Here is an 18,382-nt window from a genome sequence, read left to right as displayed (position 1 = left end):
CTGAACTGCAGGTCTGTGGTGACAGGACTGAAGCACTGCTCTGTATCTGAAGTGTCTTCATCACCCAGTCAGCTTTAACAAGACAAGTTCCTACCATTTAAACATACATTTTCTTGGAGATCATGTACTCAAATATTAAACCATGACAACCATATAGTTTGAAAAGTATTTTTGGTGTGTGTTTGGGGATTTGTGCTGCTAAAGATTAGTAAATTTGTCCCTAAAACCTGGTAACTACTGTTGATTTTCATATGATTTTTCAAAATATTAAGATGTGTGTGATTTTTTTTCCAGGTGACCCACAGACTCAGTCCAAACTGAGTCTTCTTCAAAATAAAGACAAGCCTCTGCGGCAAACGTAAAACTCCACCAGGTAAAAAACACTCACCCGCTTAGTACTTGAGAAAAAGCTGTGAAAACAGCAGCTATGGTCATCCTGGATTCCAGTGGTGTCCAGTTTTTACAGCACAGAAAAAGCATCACAACATCTATTTAACCTCCTCTGCAGTGTAATCCACTCCCCCTCTGTCTATCTGTATGAATATCATGTTAAAAACACTCAGACTTTCACTCGAACCTGGGCCGTGGTTGAAAAGTCTGCTTAGGAAGGTTCCTAACTAAGTGAAATGACCTGCAAGTATGTAAGTGTTCTCTAAATCTTAAATAAGCTAACATGAAGGGAGTACACAAAAAGAGAAAGTTGAGCCACTGAAATGATAAATAAAAACAATTAATAATTAAATAAAAATAAGGAACTGAGCAAGGGATCAGAGGGGGTTTATGTATTTAATGTTTTATGTATTCATTGTATTTAACTACTTCTTTTTTGACTGTTAATCAGACAAAATAAGTTCTTTGACAATGTAACTTGCCATTTCTTAGGTATAGCATTGATACCTATCACAAATTTAATAGTGCAATTTCATACTGATAGAGCTTAAAATGAAATGATTGATTGATTTTAAAAATGGGTCCACAAGTGCTCATATTTTTCTCTTTAAAATTGCTTATTTTATTTTGATAAAATATTTTGTACAAAATAAGCAAGTTCATACATTAACATCTTTTGAATATAACAGTGGTTTACACTAACATCAAGTTTTATGGTCAGTAATAAAAAAATAAAAAACATTTCAGTTATAAAACATAGTCATGACAAGGCACAGGCCTGTGAAGCCTCCTTACGGTTCATTAACAGCTTCTACACAGATAAAAGCTATTTAATGTGAAATAAACTAAAAATACAAGAGTAAGTGCAATTATCAAAGTGTCAACCTGAAAAGAAAAAAATTATCAATATCAACATTCATGGTTTTTGGGCAGCACTTTGTTCAGTAAATGCAGTACGATTATCAAATACACTTATGCATTCATATATAATATTAGTGTCAGTGTGTGTGAGTTACACACAATAAACACCTGAAGGCAAGAAGAGGTAGGCTATTTTTACGGGTTTCATTTACTAGTATGTGTGTGTGTATGTTTATACAAGTGTGTGCATACAATTAAGCATGAGCATGTGTTATAACATGGTGATTTCGCTGGGTGGCAGGGTGAGCCTCTTCTCCCGCACCGACATCATGTTTTCCACTTGCATGGCGATGACTCGACACAACTCCAGGCCCTGTGGACAAACACAACCGGCATCAGCACGGAGACCAAAACACGGCAACTCCACTGAAAATGGTTATGTGTGGCCTCTGAAGTGTGTCCTTGTCTGTGCAGTTTGCGTAATACCTGCTCCAGCTGCAGCTGAATGACCCGCTGTGTGTTCATGTCCCCCAGGCTGAGGTCTACATACGGGTAACTGGTTCCAGCAGTGGGTCTCTGGGTGCGGCTGGACTGCACTTCCACCAGGGGGACCACTGCCATCGGCTCCTGCACCACAGAGTCCAAACATTACAAAACACCTCTGTGTATTGCAGCTACGCAATGCACCATGTGCATGTGTGTGTGTGTGTGTGTGTGTGTGGAGGGGTGTGGCTCCTTACATGTGTATTTTTGTGCAGGAAGTGGAGACCGTGTTGATTGACAGCAACAATACAGGGGGCGTAGAAGGTGGTGGAGCTGCTGCTGTGGATGTAGAAGAACGAGGAGCCGAACATGGGGAATGCACTGATCAGACCTGCGCACACCCAGACAAAGAATTTAACAAGAGGGAGCACAGACTGACACTTTTTTATTGTGCGACAAGAGGTGCCACATGAATAGGACAAGAAAAAAAACTGACCTTACTAAAGGGACAATCCAACAATTTTATACATCAAGTTCAGTTTTCTCTCCATGAGGAGTAACACTATATATATTGTATACATATATAATGTCTCCTGCTTCTGGAGGAGCTTTCCAAAATTAAAAAAATAGCCATCAGTTTTATCTCAGCTTGTGTTTGGTGACTACATTATTTTAAACAGAAAATATGGGTATTAATTGGACATGGAGGGTCTTATGAAAGATACAGTGTTGAGTTGGATTAATGGAAGTTCACGGGCCAGTATTTTTAAGGCTTGACCCATACTGGAGACTAAAAGTGAAGAAATCTTGACCTCCGGTGTTTTTACTTTGACCATTCTTTGTTTAATCTAGCTCTCATTATTATGGTGGAGCAAAACAAAATCCGTGGAGGACCTCTTTGAGACGCAAATCCTTCTCTTTATAATGATAATATCTTAAAACATTGTGCAAATTTACTCATTAGTTACAACATTTCTTTTTGTGAACAGATTACATCTCTGTCAGTGTGATATGTAACCTCATAAATGACTGAGCTTGACAGTTTCTTTTTTGTCAACTTCATAACTGATATTTTCATACCTTCGATAGGAATGTAGAATTATTTCAGAAATTTTGGAAAGTCCCACTTGAATTATTTGGAAATGATACATTGCAGTTTCTTTTTTGGTGTAAATTCGTTGTCTATACGTACAAGTAACTAAAAACAATGGCAGGGTTTCTGTGGGCACAAGTGGCATAAGCTACATGTATGTAGCTGTTTTTAGTAATGTTTTGTTTAATTTATATTATAATATTTATTGTGAGATATTAATTTGTCACCTGTCACAGATCTTGCTAAAGGCCTACTACTACTGGCCTATAAATCAAAATGTATCTGAGAATAGTGAAATATGGCAGCAAATAAATCAGATTGTTTTGGAGAGATAGGAACTTCCCTCTGTATCAGTGTGGTTTAATGGATTGTTATCCTGTGTTCCTTATGAAAAAATATGTCTAATTTAAGGAAATGAATTTTCGGGTAACCTGCTGGATTTCATGGAAATGGCTGATTCAGTTGCAGAGAGAGTTTGTTGTATGTTGTTAAATCCTTTGTTTATTTATGTTGTCGATACATTTTTTCTTCATATTTTATCAGATACCCTAAGAATTGTTAGAGAAAAACAAATTAGAAAAAAAAAACTTGGAAGAATACTGGATTTGTTTTTGTGATTTTTGCATCGATGAGATTAACTACCTTTGTTAGCTAAAACCATTTTTGGGACCACTCAAACTGTTTTTTTCCCCAAATTTTCCTAAATTTTCCTGCAAATACATATGACAATATACATTCATGTCGTGATATGAAATTACAGTGACAGAGGATTTTCTCTGTATTGTCCACTCAAGCTCCAGAAGCTCCAGTTGATTCACATGAAGAGTTCAGACAAAAGCCTTTTTAACCTGCGGAGAGCGATCTTACCCAGAAACTGTGCTCTGGCCTGGTGTGGATTTAGGGTCTGTACTTGCTGCATGTGCTGCGTCACCATGGTAACCCACTGCTGGGGTGGCTGCTTTTTGAACAGAGGCGTGGCGATGTACTCCGATAATTCATGTCTGGGGGAGAGGGCAACAGGGACAGAATCTAAGATAAACAGAAGTCTGCTTCGCTCAGTGATTTCCAGCATTTCTCAAAACAATTTTCCACAACTCTGTGAGCTGCTGTGTTCTGCTGCTGGCTCTGTGTGTGTGGGTGGACAGAGATGCTGATAATAACACTAAGAGCAAGAAACATTTCAGAGAATTTTAACAGTTGAGAAAGTTAGGAAAACAAAAACAGCCATCAATTGAACTCACAAACTTCAAAATAAAATTTATTATATCTGCATTTAACTTGAACATTTATGATGTTTAATTTTTTTTTTGGCATTTATCAAGGTTGTGAACAACGAGCATAAAACTGAAATGTATTTTTTTGCAGTCACTTTCCATGCACCTAGTGAAGTAAAATGATAATGTTTTGCATTAAAAAAAAAAATCATTTTAGAGCATTTTATATTATTCTATCATTAGCTCACTGAAAATGGAGATGCAATTTTCAATCAAGTTACTTTGGGGCTGAGTAGACAGAACACCCAAACCATTTTTTCTCACATGCTGGGGATGAAGATGACGTCCTTGGCTCTGTGCTGCAAAGCTGCCAGTTTGGTGATCTGGTGGAACTGCTGATCGCTCACTTTTCCATGTGGAAGAACATTGAGCAGGCCTTTACGGTAGTCCGGCAGGATCTGCATATACACACAAACACATTTATACACACATACAGGCATGTATACAAAAGACAGGTTGTATGTGTGGGAAACATCATCTGTCGTACCTGGTTGTAATGCATCGCAACACAAAGATCATTTTCAAACTTGAGCGGCTGAGTCCAGACGACCCGTCTGAACCAAAAGCTGTGGTTGGTATCGACTAACTCAGCCTCTGTTGCAACATCAAGGATGTACTCGTGTTTGTTCAGAGGACGCACATTCTGACCTGGACACACACACACATAAGGTTATTTATTACACATATATGAATATGATACTTACTCAGATCAAGAATTCATGTTAGTTACTATGCAGGATTGTCAGTCCAAGGCTCAGGGTCAGTATCTGACCTACACTAACCAGAAAGTGACAGCCCAGTACAAATTACTGACACACAGACCCTGAAAAGTCATGTTAATATTTGTATAACCACATGTTGTGTGACCTGCTGTGTTTCTGAATAGCATAGACGCAAGAGCAGCTGTCAGCTGTTATCATGTGGAGATATTTAATGCCAAAAGAGGAAAAAAAACAACAACAGAATGCAAAGTGTGCTGTGTGAGGGAAATCAGTGCTGGAGCTTTCAACACCGAAAACTTGATAAAGCAGAAGGAGCAGAAGTGTCATGCAGAGGATTGGAGCAACAAACTGTGTTGGAAGAAATGAGGAAGCACATTTACATTATTATTATTCATTTACAGGATGTAAGTCTTCAAAAATGTGCACATCATGTCTTTACATACATCATTATTATATACTATTATACATTAGTGGATAATAAAGAGGTGAATGCGTATTGCATTTTTATTGGAAGGACACTCAGCGTTGTGGTGTCTGTATCAGAAATCTTGTCATGACAGCACTATCAGGACTCATAGAAACCAGTGAATAGTCTGATGTGATCTGTGAGTGGATCTGCTTCACTGGCAATGAAGAATAGATGAACTTTGAGCACTAACACAGCATTTATTGTGTGTGTATGTGTGTGTGAGAGAGAGAGACAGAGCAGGAGAACTAGATGTTTCATAGCACACCTCTGTTGGTGACTAGAAATATGGCATATTCTTCCATGGCCTCCAGTCTGTGTAAACCCATCTCATAGCACAGCTCCTCAATCACCTCCAGGGCAACCTGAAAAACACATCAATGGTATCAACACACAGGTCTGTGAGAACCCAGCTCCTCATGGATCACTTTACTGGTGGAGAGTAGCTGAACACCTACAGAGCACGTTTTGATTTTCACGTGATGTTCAATGCCTCCAGGAAAGAGGAACAGCTGACGTTTTGAACTTCGTCCCGCCTGAGGAGATACAGACACACACTCATATTATATAGATATTGTACATACACTGGGGATGTTGTATTATGGATAATATTTTTAGGACCTTAACACACCAAAACCTGCACACACAGTGGTGGAAAATAACGAAGTACAGCCACTGTACAACTTTGAGTTACTTGTGTAAGATTTTACATACAAAATGTATTATCACTACATTGTTATGGATTAAACTACACAAAAATATGTAAAGCCTCAAAGACGACGATGGATATATTCTTTGGTTTACTTGTCAACAAATCCTATGAAAAGGACAAAATCATCAATCAATGTGTTCATCTTCCCTCCCTCGTCTGTGGTTCTCAGCCCAGAGCCCACTGGTCCCTAAATAAAAATATTTTCTATTTCCTAAAAAGGGTGGTCACTAAAGAAGTACACAGTGTACTCGTTTGCAGACTATTTCCGCGCTGCAGTGGCTGTGCTCATCACAAGGAAAGAATATGTCACCAAGTGCATATTCCCTGCAACAGTGTGACTCATTGATGTGTTTTTAATGGATTTTGGACAACAATAGAGCTCCATGGCACAGAGGAATAAGCTAAATCAGGCTTTGGATGCACAGACGATACTTGTTAGTAGAATTAATTTATTGTTGGTTTCAGTCTTTTCATGGGATTTGCTGGCAATATGAAAAAAAAGAGAACATCATCAGTCTTATCCCTAAAAATGAGCTCCAATACGACAGCATTTATTTACTGCTTATATTAATAATACTAATATCATAACATAATATACATAATTTTGTATACATAATATACAATACTCTGAATGTGGCTATTCTGCATAATGAGTCCCTCTACATGTGATATTTAGGTGCATTTAGCTGTGATACTTCTGCTCTTTTACTTGACTGAAAGCAGGACTTTTATCTTTATACTGTGGATATTAGTAGTTTGATTAAAGTAAAGGATCTGAATTCTTCTTCCACCAGTGCACTGACCATCATGGCCTTCAGCTCCATGTTGTTGGGTGGAACGATGCGGCCGCCATACTGGAACGTCTTCTTCAGGTTCTGCTCGCAAGCTTTAGCTATGCCTGACACATTTAAAGAAAAGGTCATAAGCTAGCTGCTTTGATAATGTGCACAGCAGAGTTAAACTTGGTGACAGTGTGTGTGTGTGTGTGTGTGTGTGTGTGTTTTACCCTGATACTGTGCCCCAGCGCTGCGAGAGGCCTGCTGCAGGTATTTGAGTAGGAAAGGCTTGAGCACTTCAGAGCAGCGGTGATATGCAGTCAGTATGTAGAGCAGCCTCCAGCCTCGTTGGCAACTATCACTGCACAAAACAAGAGAGGCTCAGAGAAGAGAGAGAAGCGTAGGGCGTGTTGTGCGCTTGTAGTGTGTACGTCTGTGGCAAGCAGACTCACGGTTTGGAGCTGGTGTTAGCTGTGAGCTGCTTGAGGAGCTGGCAGTAAGCCTCATCCCTCATCAAGGTGAACTCTCCTATGAGCTGATGAGAGGACACACACACACACACACACACACACACACACATTAGCAAACTGTCAAAGAAAAAAAAGCCTAGGAAATAACTGTGTGTACTTACCTTGAGGAAAGTGCTGATCACTTCTTGTTCTGTCAGTCCCCTCAATGGCGAATCACCCATGAAACGCATCGCAGCTACACAAAAATCCAGACACACACAGCAGTTAACACTACTAATGTTTTTTTTAAAACAGAGATTTTATAGATAAAGAGTATTGTAATATGATGAGAAGAGAAGGTGAAAACTTACACAGGAAGAGATCAGCTGCTACTCTGTTCATGGCTGGATCAGTGAACTCTATAAGAGACTCAGTCAGAGGAGTCTGAGAAGGAGAGGAGCATAATATCAGCAAATTAGTCAAACCAAAAACCACATGGAGTTATGAGAAGACAGGGTGTTAAGATGCTTTAAGTAAGCAGAAAGGCACCTTAGAGAACTTGATCATTTCAATGGGCTCCCTGGAATCTCGGTTCTTGCTTTTGCTCTTCAGGGAATCTCTGATAACAACATCAGTCACAAAGTGCAGCTTTTAGATTTCACCCCACATAGCAAAATGAAACTTCTGGACCAACATATGTCTGGGTCCTCGGCCCATGTCTGGCCCAAATCCTACCACATCTGGGCAGAATCCAGCTGTTATCCTCCGGTATTGGCTGACAACCGTAAGATTTTGTGTGTGTGCACAAGAATTGGTCCAGATGTGGAAGTAGCATCTCACTAATCATGCTGTATATGAGCCAGATTCGGGCCGTGGAACCGGGCATTTACAAGGCCAGAAGAAAACAAGCATGTGGCCCAAGTATGGGCCGTATTTATTTTAACAGTGTTGGAAAAAGAACACAGATAATTTAGTTAAGTAAAAGTAATGATGCCACATAATAATATATAAAAATAGAGTTAAGTCTTTCATTCAAATTTTAATTCACAGAAGTAGAGATATTAGCATGAAACTGTACTCTCATGCCCTGAATCTTCAGATTAAGTTGCAGTTGGTTGGGATGGAAATGATTTTAACCATTTTATACACTGTTGGGCAGTTAATCTGTACTGTTAAGGTACATCTAAATTTATAACCTACAGATATGTTTTATATCTTAAAATCTTAACCTGCAAAATAACTATTAACTAAAGCTGTGAAGCAGATGTAGTGGATTAAAAAGTAAAATATTTCTTCTTGAGTATTAAGTAACATAAAACCGAAATGTACAAGTTCCTTGTAATTGTACTTCAGTACAGAACTTGAGTGAATGTGCTTCATTACTCTCTACTGTCTGTCTCTTTTTTATTGTCTCACCCCTTCCCGCTGGGTGCCTGTCTGAAGTACTTCTTGGCAAACTCCAACATATCATATTTACTGTCCTGCAGGGCCCTCTCATCCAGATCTCCGTCAGGCAAGCCATCAAGAGAAACTTTCTGAAAGGCAAAAGTTGACAGCTGAAAACAACCTGACACTCAGTCCAGTTTGACTGACAGAAAAAAACGACTGCATTTGTGTGTGTGTGTGCCTGTGTACCTCAATCGTTTGATCTATCTCATGTGCAGCCATGGTGGACGCCACGGCAACAGCGACAGCTGACGACACAGCAAATTGTCCTGCTCCTCCTCGAGGCTCCGTCCTACGGTCCAGTGGTAGCGACAGGAAGTCAGGAGGAGCGACGGGATGGACGCACTCAGCCGGGAACGCACCGGAGCGGCCGAACACGGCACCAAATTTCCAGCCTGACGCACACATACACACACACACAGCAGAGGGATTACAACATGTTATACAAACACACACACCTGGTTGTGTTTGACCCTCAGGGCAGTCACAGCAAGCTTGTGACTGGAAGGTCACTGGTTCGATCTCTGGATTACCACTGTGGTGCCCTTGAGCAAAGCCCTCCTTAACCCCAACTGCTCAGTAGGCAGCAGGTCAGACTGTGGCTGTTCTGGGCAGCTTCCAGGTGTAACTGTGTGAATGTGATCAGGGCATTAATGTGAAAGAAAGGCTGCCTCTCAGAGAAACTACTCTGAATAAATAAAGGTTAAAAAAAACCACAGCTATATCCTGATCACTATCAGCCCTTTCTCTCAGAGCAGGTCGACTTTTCATTTAAAGTCAGATCATTATCGTCGTGTTTTCCTTCTCATTAACAAGGCCTAGCTCTGCTCCACAGCTATGCTGATAACCTGCACCATAATGCAGCCTTTGGTTTAATTATAGTTACTATACCCATGGCTATTTCTGTCACTGGTGAGGACACCGAATTGACTTACATTAATTCCCTGAAGGGTAACCCTAATTAGCTATAACCTCTACATGTCTAATCCCCTCAACCCCACCTTGTCGTATAACTATTACTACTACTATTATATACTATAAAAATGCTAAAACAAGCCTTAACGTCCGCCTGGCGGCTCACCTAGTACAGCCCGTGCCATGAAGGCTTAGTGTCATCCTCTCTCTCTCCCTGACTTTTCTGTCTCTCTCTCACTGTGGGAAAAAATGCCCCAAAAATATCTTAAAAAACAAAGCCTTAATCCTCTATGTTTTAGCGTCTTTTAGCTCACTGTTTTGGTTTTCCAGCCGTTACTGTTTTGGTTCACGTTCACCGGCTGCTATAAGTTACCAGCCCCGCACCATACAGCAAACATAGTTAGTGAGTTGGTGGAGACCAAAACAGAGCTAAAAGGAATGGACTTACAGTGATTAGCTGGGAAGAAACAAGACTCCAAATTAATGCCAATATTTTTCTGTATCTGTCAGAGATGTAAATTGGTAACTGTTTGCAATACAAACTTAAAAAGGTGATAATGTGTCAATGCTGTGTTTACAGCTTGGTGCGCTGCCCCATCAGTGGCCTGAAGTCTTTCAATAGTCAGAACCAGCTATTTGTCCCCTAGATGGGAGGTGAGCCCTCAAAAATAGATTTACTGTTAGTATTCAAACATCCCCACACCCCTTGATTTTTGACAAATCCTTGATGTAAAATTTCAGGTGTTATTCTGCTCAGATCTTACATTCACACTGAACACCATCAGGATTCATATAGGAAGAGATGTTTTTACCCAGTTAAAGATGATGGAGGAGGATGGATCAGACAACGTGAGTATTGTGTGCTTTGTGAGGTTCATTTATAGGCAGCCCAGATTTTACAGTTGAAAGAAAAACACGATAAATTTAAAATATGTATGTCGGTGAATTTTCAGTGGAGTCTCTGTCTTATCTAGTATCTGTTTGACGTGACTTCTCATCTGTGATACTTTTTCATCTTTTATGTCCTCAAGAAGAGACATGAATCAATATTTTTCAAATTGCGTTGCCATCCTCCATCTGGAAAATAATTTTCTGATACAATATTGTATTTAAAGAGTGCCGCAGGCAATGTCAACATCACTGCACCTATTTCTCCTTGACGTAAAATACTATCATGCCTCGAGGCACAGGCACAGTCCAGGTTAGTAAATATCTCAAAGCTGTCAGTTTGAATTGTCACCCTATTTATTTTAGGGCCGTGGCCGTGATGATGAAGACCTGTTTACTACATGCAAACAACATGATGATGACTGATCTGATTTTAAATCAGCTAAAAATAAATTAATATTGTGAACTCTCACCAAAGTCTTGTGTGTCTCTCTTCAGCTCCTCCAAAAACACCACCTTCTTCCTCACCACACAGCCGTAGCTGTAACCTGGAGGAGGCACACACAGGACAAAACACACACACACACACACACACACACACACACACACACACACACACACACACACACACACACACACACACACACACACACACACACATACTTGGATCAAGGATTCCCTCATAAGATAACAGGATTTCCACTGCATGTACAGTGTGTTACCTTTCTCCAGCCCGTCCATAACCTGCAGCCTGATGATGTCGCCCTTATGGAAACTGAGCATCGAGCGGTCTTTTGACACAAAGTTATGTTCAGCAATCACATAGTCTGAGTCCTGATAGGAAGGGAGAAGAACAGATGCACCAGTAAATACTGCCACACTGTTAAATGAGCTTTTATCTGCAGTTTTTGTAGCTTTTGCATGTTCCTCAAAGCCTGTTGACTTCCTGTATCATCAAACAATACTTTTCTGAAATCTTCCAGAACAAGAACAATGGGGGGATTTTAGCTTATTTTCCTCAAATTGGACTGGAAGTGACATGTATAGATGTGTGACTGTGTATCTGGGTGTTAGCAAATTAACTACTGGGTGAATTTCTTCGTTAAACTTTAAGCAAAGTTTTCATAATTGTGTGTGTGTGTGTGTGTGTGTGTGTGTGAGTGTGTGTGTGTGTGCTCTGCACCTGTTTGATCTCACTGATGAAGGTGTCTACGAGGTGTTTGACTTGTGGTGCCTTGGCTGAGAAAAGGATCAGCTTCTCATTGGTCAGGTTGAACTCCAGCATGTTCTCAGACGGGATGGTTACAAACAAGATGTCTGCATAGCTGAAAAAACACAGTGTGACACACACGCCACCACAGAAACACACACACACACAAATGCAAACAAACAAAAAGTAAAAAACAATAACATGGTGCTATTTTTATAATAGTAGAAATAATTAACCTTATTGAAAATGTACTGTAATCTGCAAGAATACAAACAATTATGGCCAAAGAAAATCCTTGATCAAAGCCTATTTAACTGAAATGAGAGTGAATTATTTATGAAGAACCAATACTCTTTCTTTTTTCAATTTAAAAGCTGATTTCATCCCATCATGCAGACAAAGACGGATAAAAACATCACATACGTGTAAGGTCGTAGGACTCTGAAGTAGTCTGGAGCTGCGGCGCTGCTTTTCACTGTCTTCAACAGCTTAATCCCACTGTGTGACACTGATAGCACCTGCACACCTGTTCCCACACTACCCTGCACACACACACACACACACACACACACACACGAACACATGTAAACATACAGGGGGTTTTACAAAATTAAAGTAACACACTCAGTAATTATTTTCCTCGAAAGACCCCCCACCACCTCCTCACCGAGGCAGGGAAGAGCCGGGAGAAGTAGATTTCCCAGGTTTCCCTGGCAGCGGTCACCACTGTTTTCTTCACATGCTCCTCCACTGGATCCATATTCTGTTTAACCCCATGTTTAGCTGTCATTCACACAAGCAGACACATGGGCTCATGAATGTCAAGGAGATGTGTTTGGATTAGAGCATACAGTGCAAAAAAAAAAAAGAAAAAAAAGAAAAGAAAAAAGAAACATGTCTCCGGGAAGAACAGACAGACTACCGAAAAGAGCTTTCATTTTCTGCCTTTCATCACGGGTGATGCGAACACACGCCTCTGACAGAGTGTCATTCACTATCTGTGGGAGAGAACAGAAAAGAGGAGAGGAGAGGTAACGTTAGAAATAATTTTGTTTGATCTTTCCATGATTTTTGCTGTTGTCAGAAAAATCTGAAATATGGAGCACCATGTGTGAGAAGTAAAAAATATTATTTTTATTAAGAAATGTACTCAATTAAAGAAAGCTGGGATATTAAACAAATATATTTATCTGCTGATGCCATATACATCCATCTATTCACCCTGCACTCTTTCTACTATCTCTGAAGTTACCTGTTTGAAAATGAGGTCGAGCACCACAGGATTGTTGAAGCTGTCTTTGGGATAGAAAACCTGTAAAAGAAAGAAAAAAAACCCCACTGACAATAGTAATAAAACAATTTGAGATGTTTTTTTGTGGTTGTGTATTCGTGTGCATGTACACACCTCCTTCCTGAGGTACAGTCTCCAGGAGACGTTGGTGTAAGTGTAGTGCTCTTCGTTGGGGCTCTGGTGAAGCTGCGTCTGGATGGTCTCTGTCTCCACTGGGAGCTCTCGAGAAACTGAATCAAACGCATCAGATCACAGTCATCAGCTGCATTATATATGGTTGGTTTTGTTTTTTTGGTAAAGACCAGAAAAAAAGACAGTTTGAAATGATTGAAAAAGGTTTTATATGAGGTAGGAAATCATTTTTAGGCCTTTCCAGTACACACACTCTGGTCTGGTTAAAGCTCTACAGCACAGCTGAACAATATGCAAAAAAAAAAAAAAGATTATTTTTCAGATTATTATTTTGGCAGATATTGCGATTGTACGGAAGCAAACAAACATCATCTGCTCTGTTTTTCTGAATTAATGAGATTCCATATTAATTCAGAAAAACAAAGCAGGGTTTTTTCTTCTTAAGTTAATCAATTATGCTTCCATACTATTGTGATATGAGTCATGCTTTCAGTTGGAGTGGTCATTTTTGCATTTTCATTTTCACTGAAAAAATATAAAATGATGATGATGTGATTTTTGTTGGGGCTTGTACCAAACAAGCATTTTCCCTTAAGTCTGGAGAATCAGATTGTCTCTTTAGCACCACAACACTTTATTAAAAAAACTGCAGTTTCTGCAATTTTATTTGTTGCACTTAGCCATATTGCAGTTTCGATATTATATCAGGTTAAGAAATAAGGTTAATTAAATATACAGGCTAATAAAAGTAGCCGAGTCTGTATTGGATGTGGTTGAGTAAACTGTAGACTTGGAGTGTGTGTGTGTGTGTGTGTGTGTGTGTGTGTGTGTGTGTGTGTGAGTACCTGGAGGAGGTATGGGCAGTGGACGATCAGGCGCCCTTCTCTTCATACTCTTGATGGGTTTGACTCCTACCTCTTTCATTGCAGATGCAGGAGGTGAGGAGGCAACAGGACGTTTGGGCTGGAAAGACACAACAACTGTCACTATTGTTACTGTCAGAACTTGCATGTGTCCATACTGCAGCTTACATTAATATTTGTCTGTGTATGTTAGCATTTTTCAGTACGTGCCTGTCTGTGTGTGTGTTTGTGTGTGTGTGTGTGTGTTTACCTGTGGAGCAGGAGGGTTGTCCATCTGGGGTTTGAGGATCTGCAAAGCTTCATCACGAGGAGTTTGCTTCTTCTTAAACTTCCCCTCTGGTCTCCTAAATACATGCAGTCCGTGTCAACACTGCACACTGCACATGACAGTTTGCAGGATTTTCCAACTACACATGTATAACCTGTGTGTTTGTGTTGTTTGTGTGTAAATAAAATCATTCTGGGCCCGTGCGCTCAACACACAATAACACCACAGTCGGTATCTGTCGGTGGTTTGTTATTGTCGTGTGTACAGTTAAGTCTGTGACTGAAGATAGCATCAACTGCTGTGCTTTATTTACAAGCAGAAATCCACTGTGCTAACTCCTCATCTGTGTGTGTGTGTGTGTGTGTGTGTGTGTGTGTGTGTGTGTGTGTGTGTGTGTGTGTGTGTGAGTGACCTCACCTCTTGCCAGGTGGCAGTGGGTCTGGTGGTGGAGGTGGTGAGTTGTACCTTTTGATGATTTCTTTGAAATATAATAGATTATATGAGCATCATCGTCTCTTTCACTGTTTTAAATCCATAAATACCAACTAATAAATCAATTACAGGGTCATCATTCAGTTATGTTGCTTTTAAAAGCCTCTCAATAAATCACGACTTCAACATTTTTTAGCTTTTGAACCCTGCCACCTTGGATGTCTTGGCTGGGGACGACGTGATCTGAAGTCCGAGCTGAGTACTTCACCACTTCTACAGCAGGGGGCGGAGGAGTCGTCACCACTGGGGCTAAAACACACACACAAAGTAACACAGGCAATAAGAAGTCATGCTTTCTTGTGTTAGAATCTCTTCAGTTAGACTTTTAGGGACTTTCTGTTTCTTGCTCTCTCACTCTCTCATGTTTCCTTTCTCTCTCTCTCTCTCTCTCTCTCTTACCAAACTTCCTGGCTGGTTTGTCCTTGTTGATGGGGACGCCTGGAGCCTTCCTCCGAGGGACGCTGTCCTTACTTGACTGAACCTGAAACAGTCAGAGCGTTTTGCACTCAAGGATTTTCCAGATATTACATTTTGTCTCTTTGAGCAAGGTCAATGTCAGAGCAAGGAAAAGGAGAGAACACACTCAGCACATTTCATGGTAGAAATATGGGAAGAAAGTGATCATCTGCAGTCCAGCATGATTATTTTGATGTTGTCAGCATCCTTGGTGCAAGGATTGATACTGCATGCTAATGTTCAGGTTCACAGGAGTCATTAAAATGCTTTCAATAAAATCCACCTGTATCTCTATCTCAAAAAATCTGCAATGTTTATGAAAACATCACAACGTCACATGAATGAAAACTATTTCATTAAAATAAAGAGAAGTTGCACCACATTCAGTAACAGCTGTAACGTCCTCAGTCCTGTTTAACATCTGTCTGGAGATTTTTGTTTCACTTTCAAGTACACTTGCTTTTCCCCTGAAAGATTAGGCAGAGAAACAAGTGTTTTTCTCATCTTCTGTTGATGCATTTTATGTTGGATTTGCTTTTTTTTGTTCAACCAGCTGCTGCTCATTATCTTAACTACACAGTTTTTATTTGTGTTTCAAGCAGACCCTTTATTCTTTCCACAAAAAGGATATTTTCCCAGTAAGCGGCGCCTGTTGGCTGAAGTTTACAACAACAACAACAACCACAACATCTTTTATAAACTCAGCAGTGCTGAATCATTATGCACCACGTCAGTTTGGACTGTTATCTCACATGTCTCAGAGTTACTGACCTGTGCAGCAGGGTTAGCTTTTGGCTGTTCTGGCTCAGTTTTGATCGTTTTAGTGGAGCTTGGCTGAGGTTTGGGGTTGGGGTGGGAGGCCCGAGGCTGAGCTTGGGGCTCAGTCTGGGGCTCAGCATGAGGCTGAGCTTGAGGCTGTGATGGAGTTTGTTCCGGTTGAGCAGTGGGAGGATAGGGACTTGGCGGGATGTCTGTTGCAGCGTAGGGAGAGGGAGTGAAGTTGGCGTAGGGGCTGGGCGGGATGTTAGCATACGGACTTGGAGGTATGACTGCATAGGGGCTGGCAGGGGCGTATGGGCTGGGAGGGTGCTGGAGCAGAGGACTCATGGGAGGGCTTGTGATCGGGGAGGTGGGAGGGCTTGACACTGGGCTGCTGACCATGGCCATGGCCTGCATGGTCATCTGCTGCGCCTGAGAGACAAGAAAATGACGCATTAAATCCAAAACAAGAGCAGTGGAATAGATCAACAGATGCAGATCCAGACAGGAGGTGTACCATGATAATGGCCTGCTGGTTCATGATGGCCTGCTGCTGCTGGGCCACAACAGCCTGCTGAGCATCTGGAGGAGAGAGGAGGAGAAACACAGTTAACAAGACACAGGGATGGGGAATTATGTCTGATGAGTTTTCTTTCCTCGTATTTCTTTTCACACTTGATACGGACCAGGTGTTACAGGTGCAACCGCAGCAACAGGAGGCGACATCACACCTCCCACAGGAAGGACTCTCACAGCTGTGAACACACAAACACACACACAGTCAGATTCTAAGTGTGTTCGCTTTACTGCACTTGATGGAGACTGTGAGGTTCTTCCAGTGTGTGAGTGTGTGTCTATGGTTCTGTCCAAATTGACTCCACATTAAACTACAGTCACTACAGTGTAAACTATGAAGTGTTCAGTGAGAATAATGAATGAATTAATGAGGGAGTCGGGCTGTGCTTTGTGACCGACCTCCTGGTGGAGGTGGGGGGCCAGTGGACTGCCCCTGCTGCTGCCATCCTCCTCCGACCCCCCCGGCCCCCTTCATCCTGCTCGAGAGTCCTGCAGCTGATTCTGCTTCCTGTGAGGAGAGGCAGACTCTTTTAAACTGAAAATCCAATCACAACACGAGTGCAAAGAAGGAGGCAGTTAAAGAAATACTCCTCTGAAAATCTTTTGGTCTGACACATTCACCCCAGGTGGACCAGGAAGCGTGACTCTGAATGGAGCTGGGTTGTCAAACTTCTACACAGTAGCATCAAATGTCTGGTCATGTTTGTTTGTATCTATTGATTTTTATTCATGCTGTATTCATTATGGCCAGCTTGGGTTTAGCAGTCTCAATAGACAATAATGGCAAGTATCAAATGTCCAAACCACTCCGGCATCATCTGTTTCTCTGCAGTTGATCCATATGTTGAGCATGTTCCAAAACAATCATTGCTTCACTAACTTTTTGTCTGATCTTCTGAGCAACATGGTAGCTGTGCATTTACTGTAAAACTGTGGAAATGTGTTTTGAACATAATGAACGTACAAATCAGTGGCACAGAAGAGGATTATCCTGAAGCAGTGGTTTGAGTTGTGTCTCCAGACTCTTTTTTTTTTTAACAGTTAATATTTGATACTAAAAGGATTTTAAGCACATAATTTATTTACTCACTGCATTTGTGCTCCACAGTTTGTCGCAGAGGGATAAAATATATGAATAATATTTGTGTAATGAGAGGACTTTTGACTGTCAGATCAGAGAAACCCCCTCCTCTTGAGTGTGCAGCCACTCCATCAGAAATCAGCCACTGACCCATAAATCCACTGGAGTGTGTGTTTGTAGGCCATGTCTCATTAAATAGTAAGCCCTTCATTTGCCAGAGTGTCAGTTCCTGGTAAGCAGATCCGCGCGTTGCCTGGGTGGGAAATCACCGTGGCGATCTCGTCACTGTGACAGTTACGGTAACTGGGTAACGTAATAGGTTGCTGGGTGGCAGAGGTCTGTAGAACACATCTGATACATGCTAATTCCTGTCAGCCACATCCGATAGCACGGCTAACGTTCACCACATCACTGGCCGAGCTGAGGACTGATAGAGCCAACATGGCCAGTGTTCCCTGCACCATCGCCCCGACTAAAGGATGTAACTCGACCAACGGTCATCTACTACAATGTAGTATCTACAACAATAATTTTTATACACAGTGGAGAAGTTATACAGACCTCACAACAAACACTACGTCTCTGTACATCTGCCAGATACACAACCAGGATCCTACTGTATTAAAGACAAACTGCTTATACTGCTTGTGTTAACACAGGGAATTAGAACATGAGGCCTGGACTGTACTAATAGAAAAACAATTGCCATGCAAATTTTTACCAAATATTCTATTTAACTGTGCCCAAAAGTGTTTCTGGATTACAGATAAAGCACTAAT

At 41.0% G+C, this 18,382-nt stretch overlaps 1 protein-coding gene across 1 annotated transcript in view; it reads right to left on the bottom strand.

Annotated features, from left to right (window-relative positions):
- Positions 1–358: 358 nt before the first annotated feature.
- myo15ab (myosin XVAb) overlaps positions 359–18,382 on the bottom strand; it is a 54,141-nt gene continuing 36,117 nt past the window's right edge. The window contains exons 45-77 of the mRNA XM_071504931.1: positions 16,922–17,030; positions 16,633–16,701; positions 16,464–16,528; positions 15,959–16,378; positions 15,131–15,212; positions 14,885–14,980; positions 14,657–14,717; positions 14,222–14,315; positions 13,954–14,071; positions 13,091–13,206; positions 12,938–12,997; positions 12,608–12,683; positions 12,353–12,468; positions 12,109–12,227; positions 11,659–11,800; positions 11,198–11,309; positions 10,949–11,023; positions 8,862–9,067; positions 8,643–8,761; positions 7,776–7,845; positions 7,598–7,670; positions 7,409–7,482; positions 7,230–7,312; positions 7,008–7,138; positions 6,805–6,899; positions 5,748–5,825; positions 5,558–5,654; positions 4,589–4,749; positions 4,366–4,499; positions 3,695–3,828; positions 1,992–2,125; positions 1,738–1,878; positions 359–1,624 (exon numbers count right to left, since the gene is read on the bottom strand). Coding sequence (XP_071361032.1) covers positions 1,523–1,624; positions 1,738–1,878; positions 1,992–2,125; positions 3,695–3,828; positions 4,366–4,499; positions 4,589–4,749; positions 5,558–5,654; positions 5,748–5,825; positions 6,805–6,899; positions 7,008–7,138; positions 7,230–7,312; positions 7,409–7,482; positions 7,598–7,670; positions 7,776–7,845; positions 8,643–8,761; positions 8,862–9,067; positions 10,949–11,023; positions 11,198–11,309; positions 11,659–11,800; positions 12,109–12,227; positions 12,353–12,468; positions 12,608–12,683; positions 12,938–12,997; positions 13,091–13,206; positions 13,954–14,071; positions 14,222–14,315; positions 14,657–14,717; positions 14,885–14,980; positions 15,131–15,212; positions 15,959–16,378; positions 16,464–16,528; positions 16,633–16,701; positions 16,922–17,030 — 3,762 coding nt within the window. The 3' untranslated portion in view covers positions 359–1,522. The remainder of the gene's footprint in view (positions 1,625–1,737; positions 1,879–1,991; positions 2,126–3,694; positions 3,829–4,365; positions 4,500–4,588; positions 4,750–5,557; positions 5,655–5,747; positions 5,826–6,804; positions 6,900–7,007; positions 7,139–7,229; positions 7,313–7,408; positions 7,483–7,597; positions 7,671–7,775; positions 7,846–8,642; positions 8,762–8,861; positions 9,068–10,948; positions 11,024–11,197; positions 11,310–11,658; positions 11,801–12,108; positions 12,228–12,352; positions 12,469–12,607; positions 12,684–12,937; positions 12,998–13,090; positions 13,207–13,953; positions 14,072–14,221; positions 14,316–14,656; positions 14,718–14,884; positions 14,981–15,130; positions 15,213–15,958; positions 16,379–16,463; positions 16,529–16,632; positions 16,702–16,921; positions 17,031–18,382) is intronic.

The sequence above is a fragment of the Trachinotus anak genome, unplaced genomic scaffold (assembly GCF_046630095.1).
Source record: "Trachinotus anak isolate AG129_WGS33_773 ecotype Australia unplaced genomic scaffold, CSIRO_AGI_Tana_v1 ptg000019l, whole genome shotgun sequence".
In the NCBI taxonomy this organism is placed as follows: Eukaryota; Metazoa; Chordata; class Actinopteri; order Carangiformes; family Carangidae; genus Trachinotus; species Trachinotus anak.
Note: the sequence above shows the minus strand (reverse complement) of the source record. Positions and strands in the feature narration are given on the sequence as shown.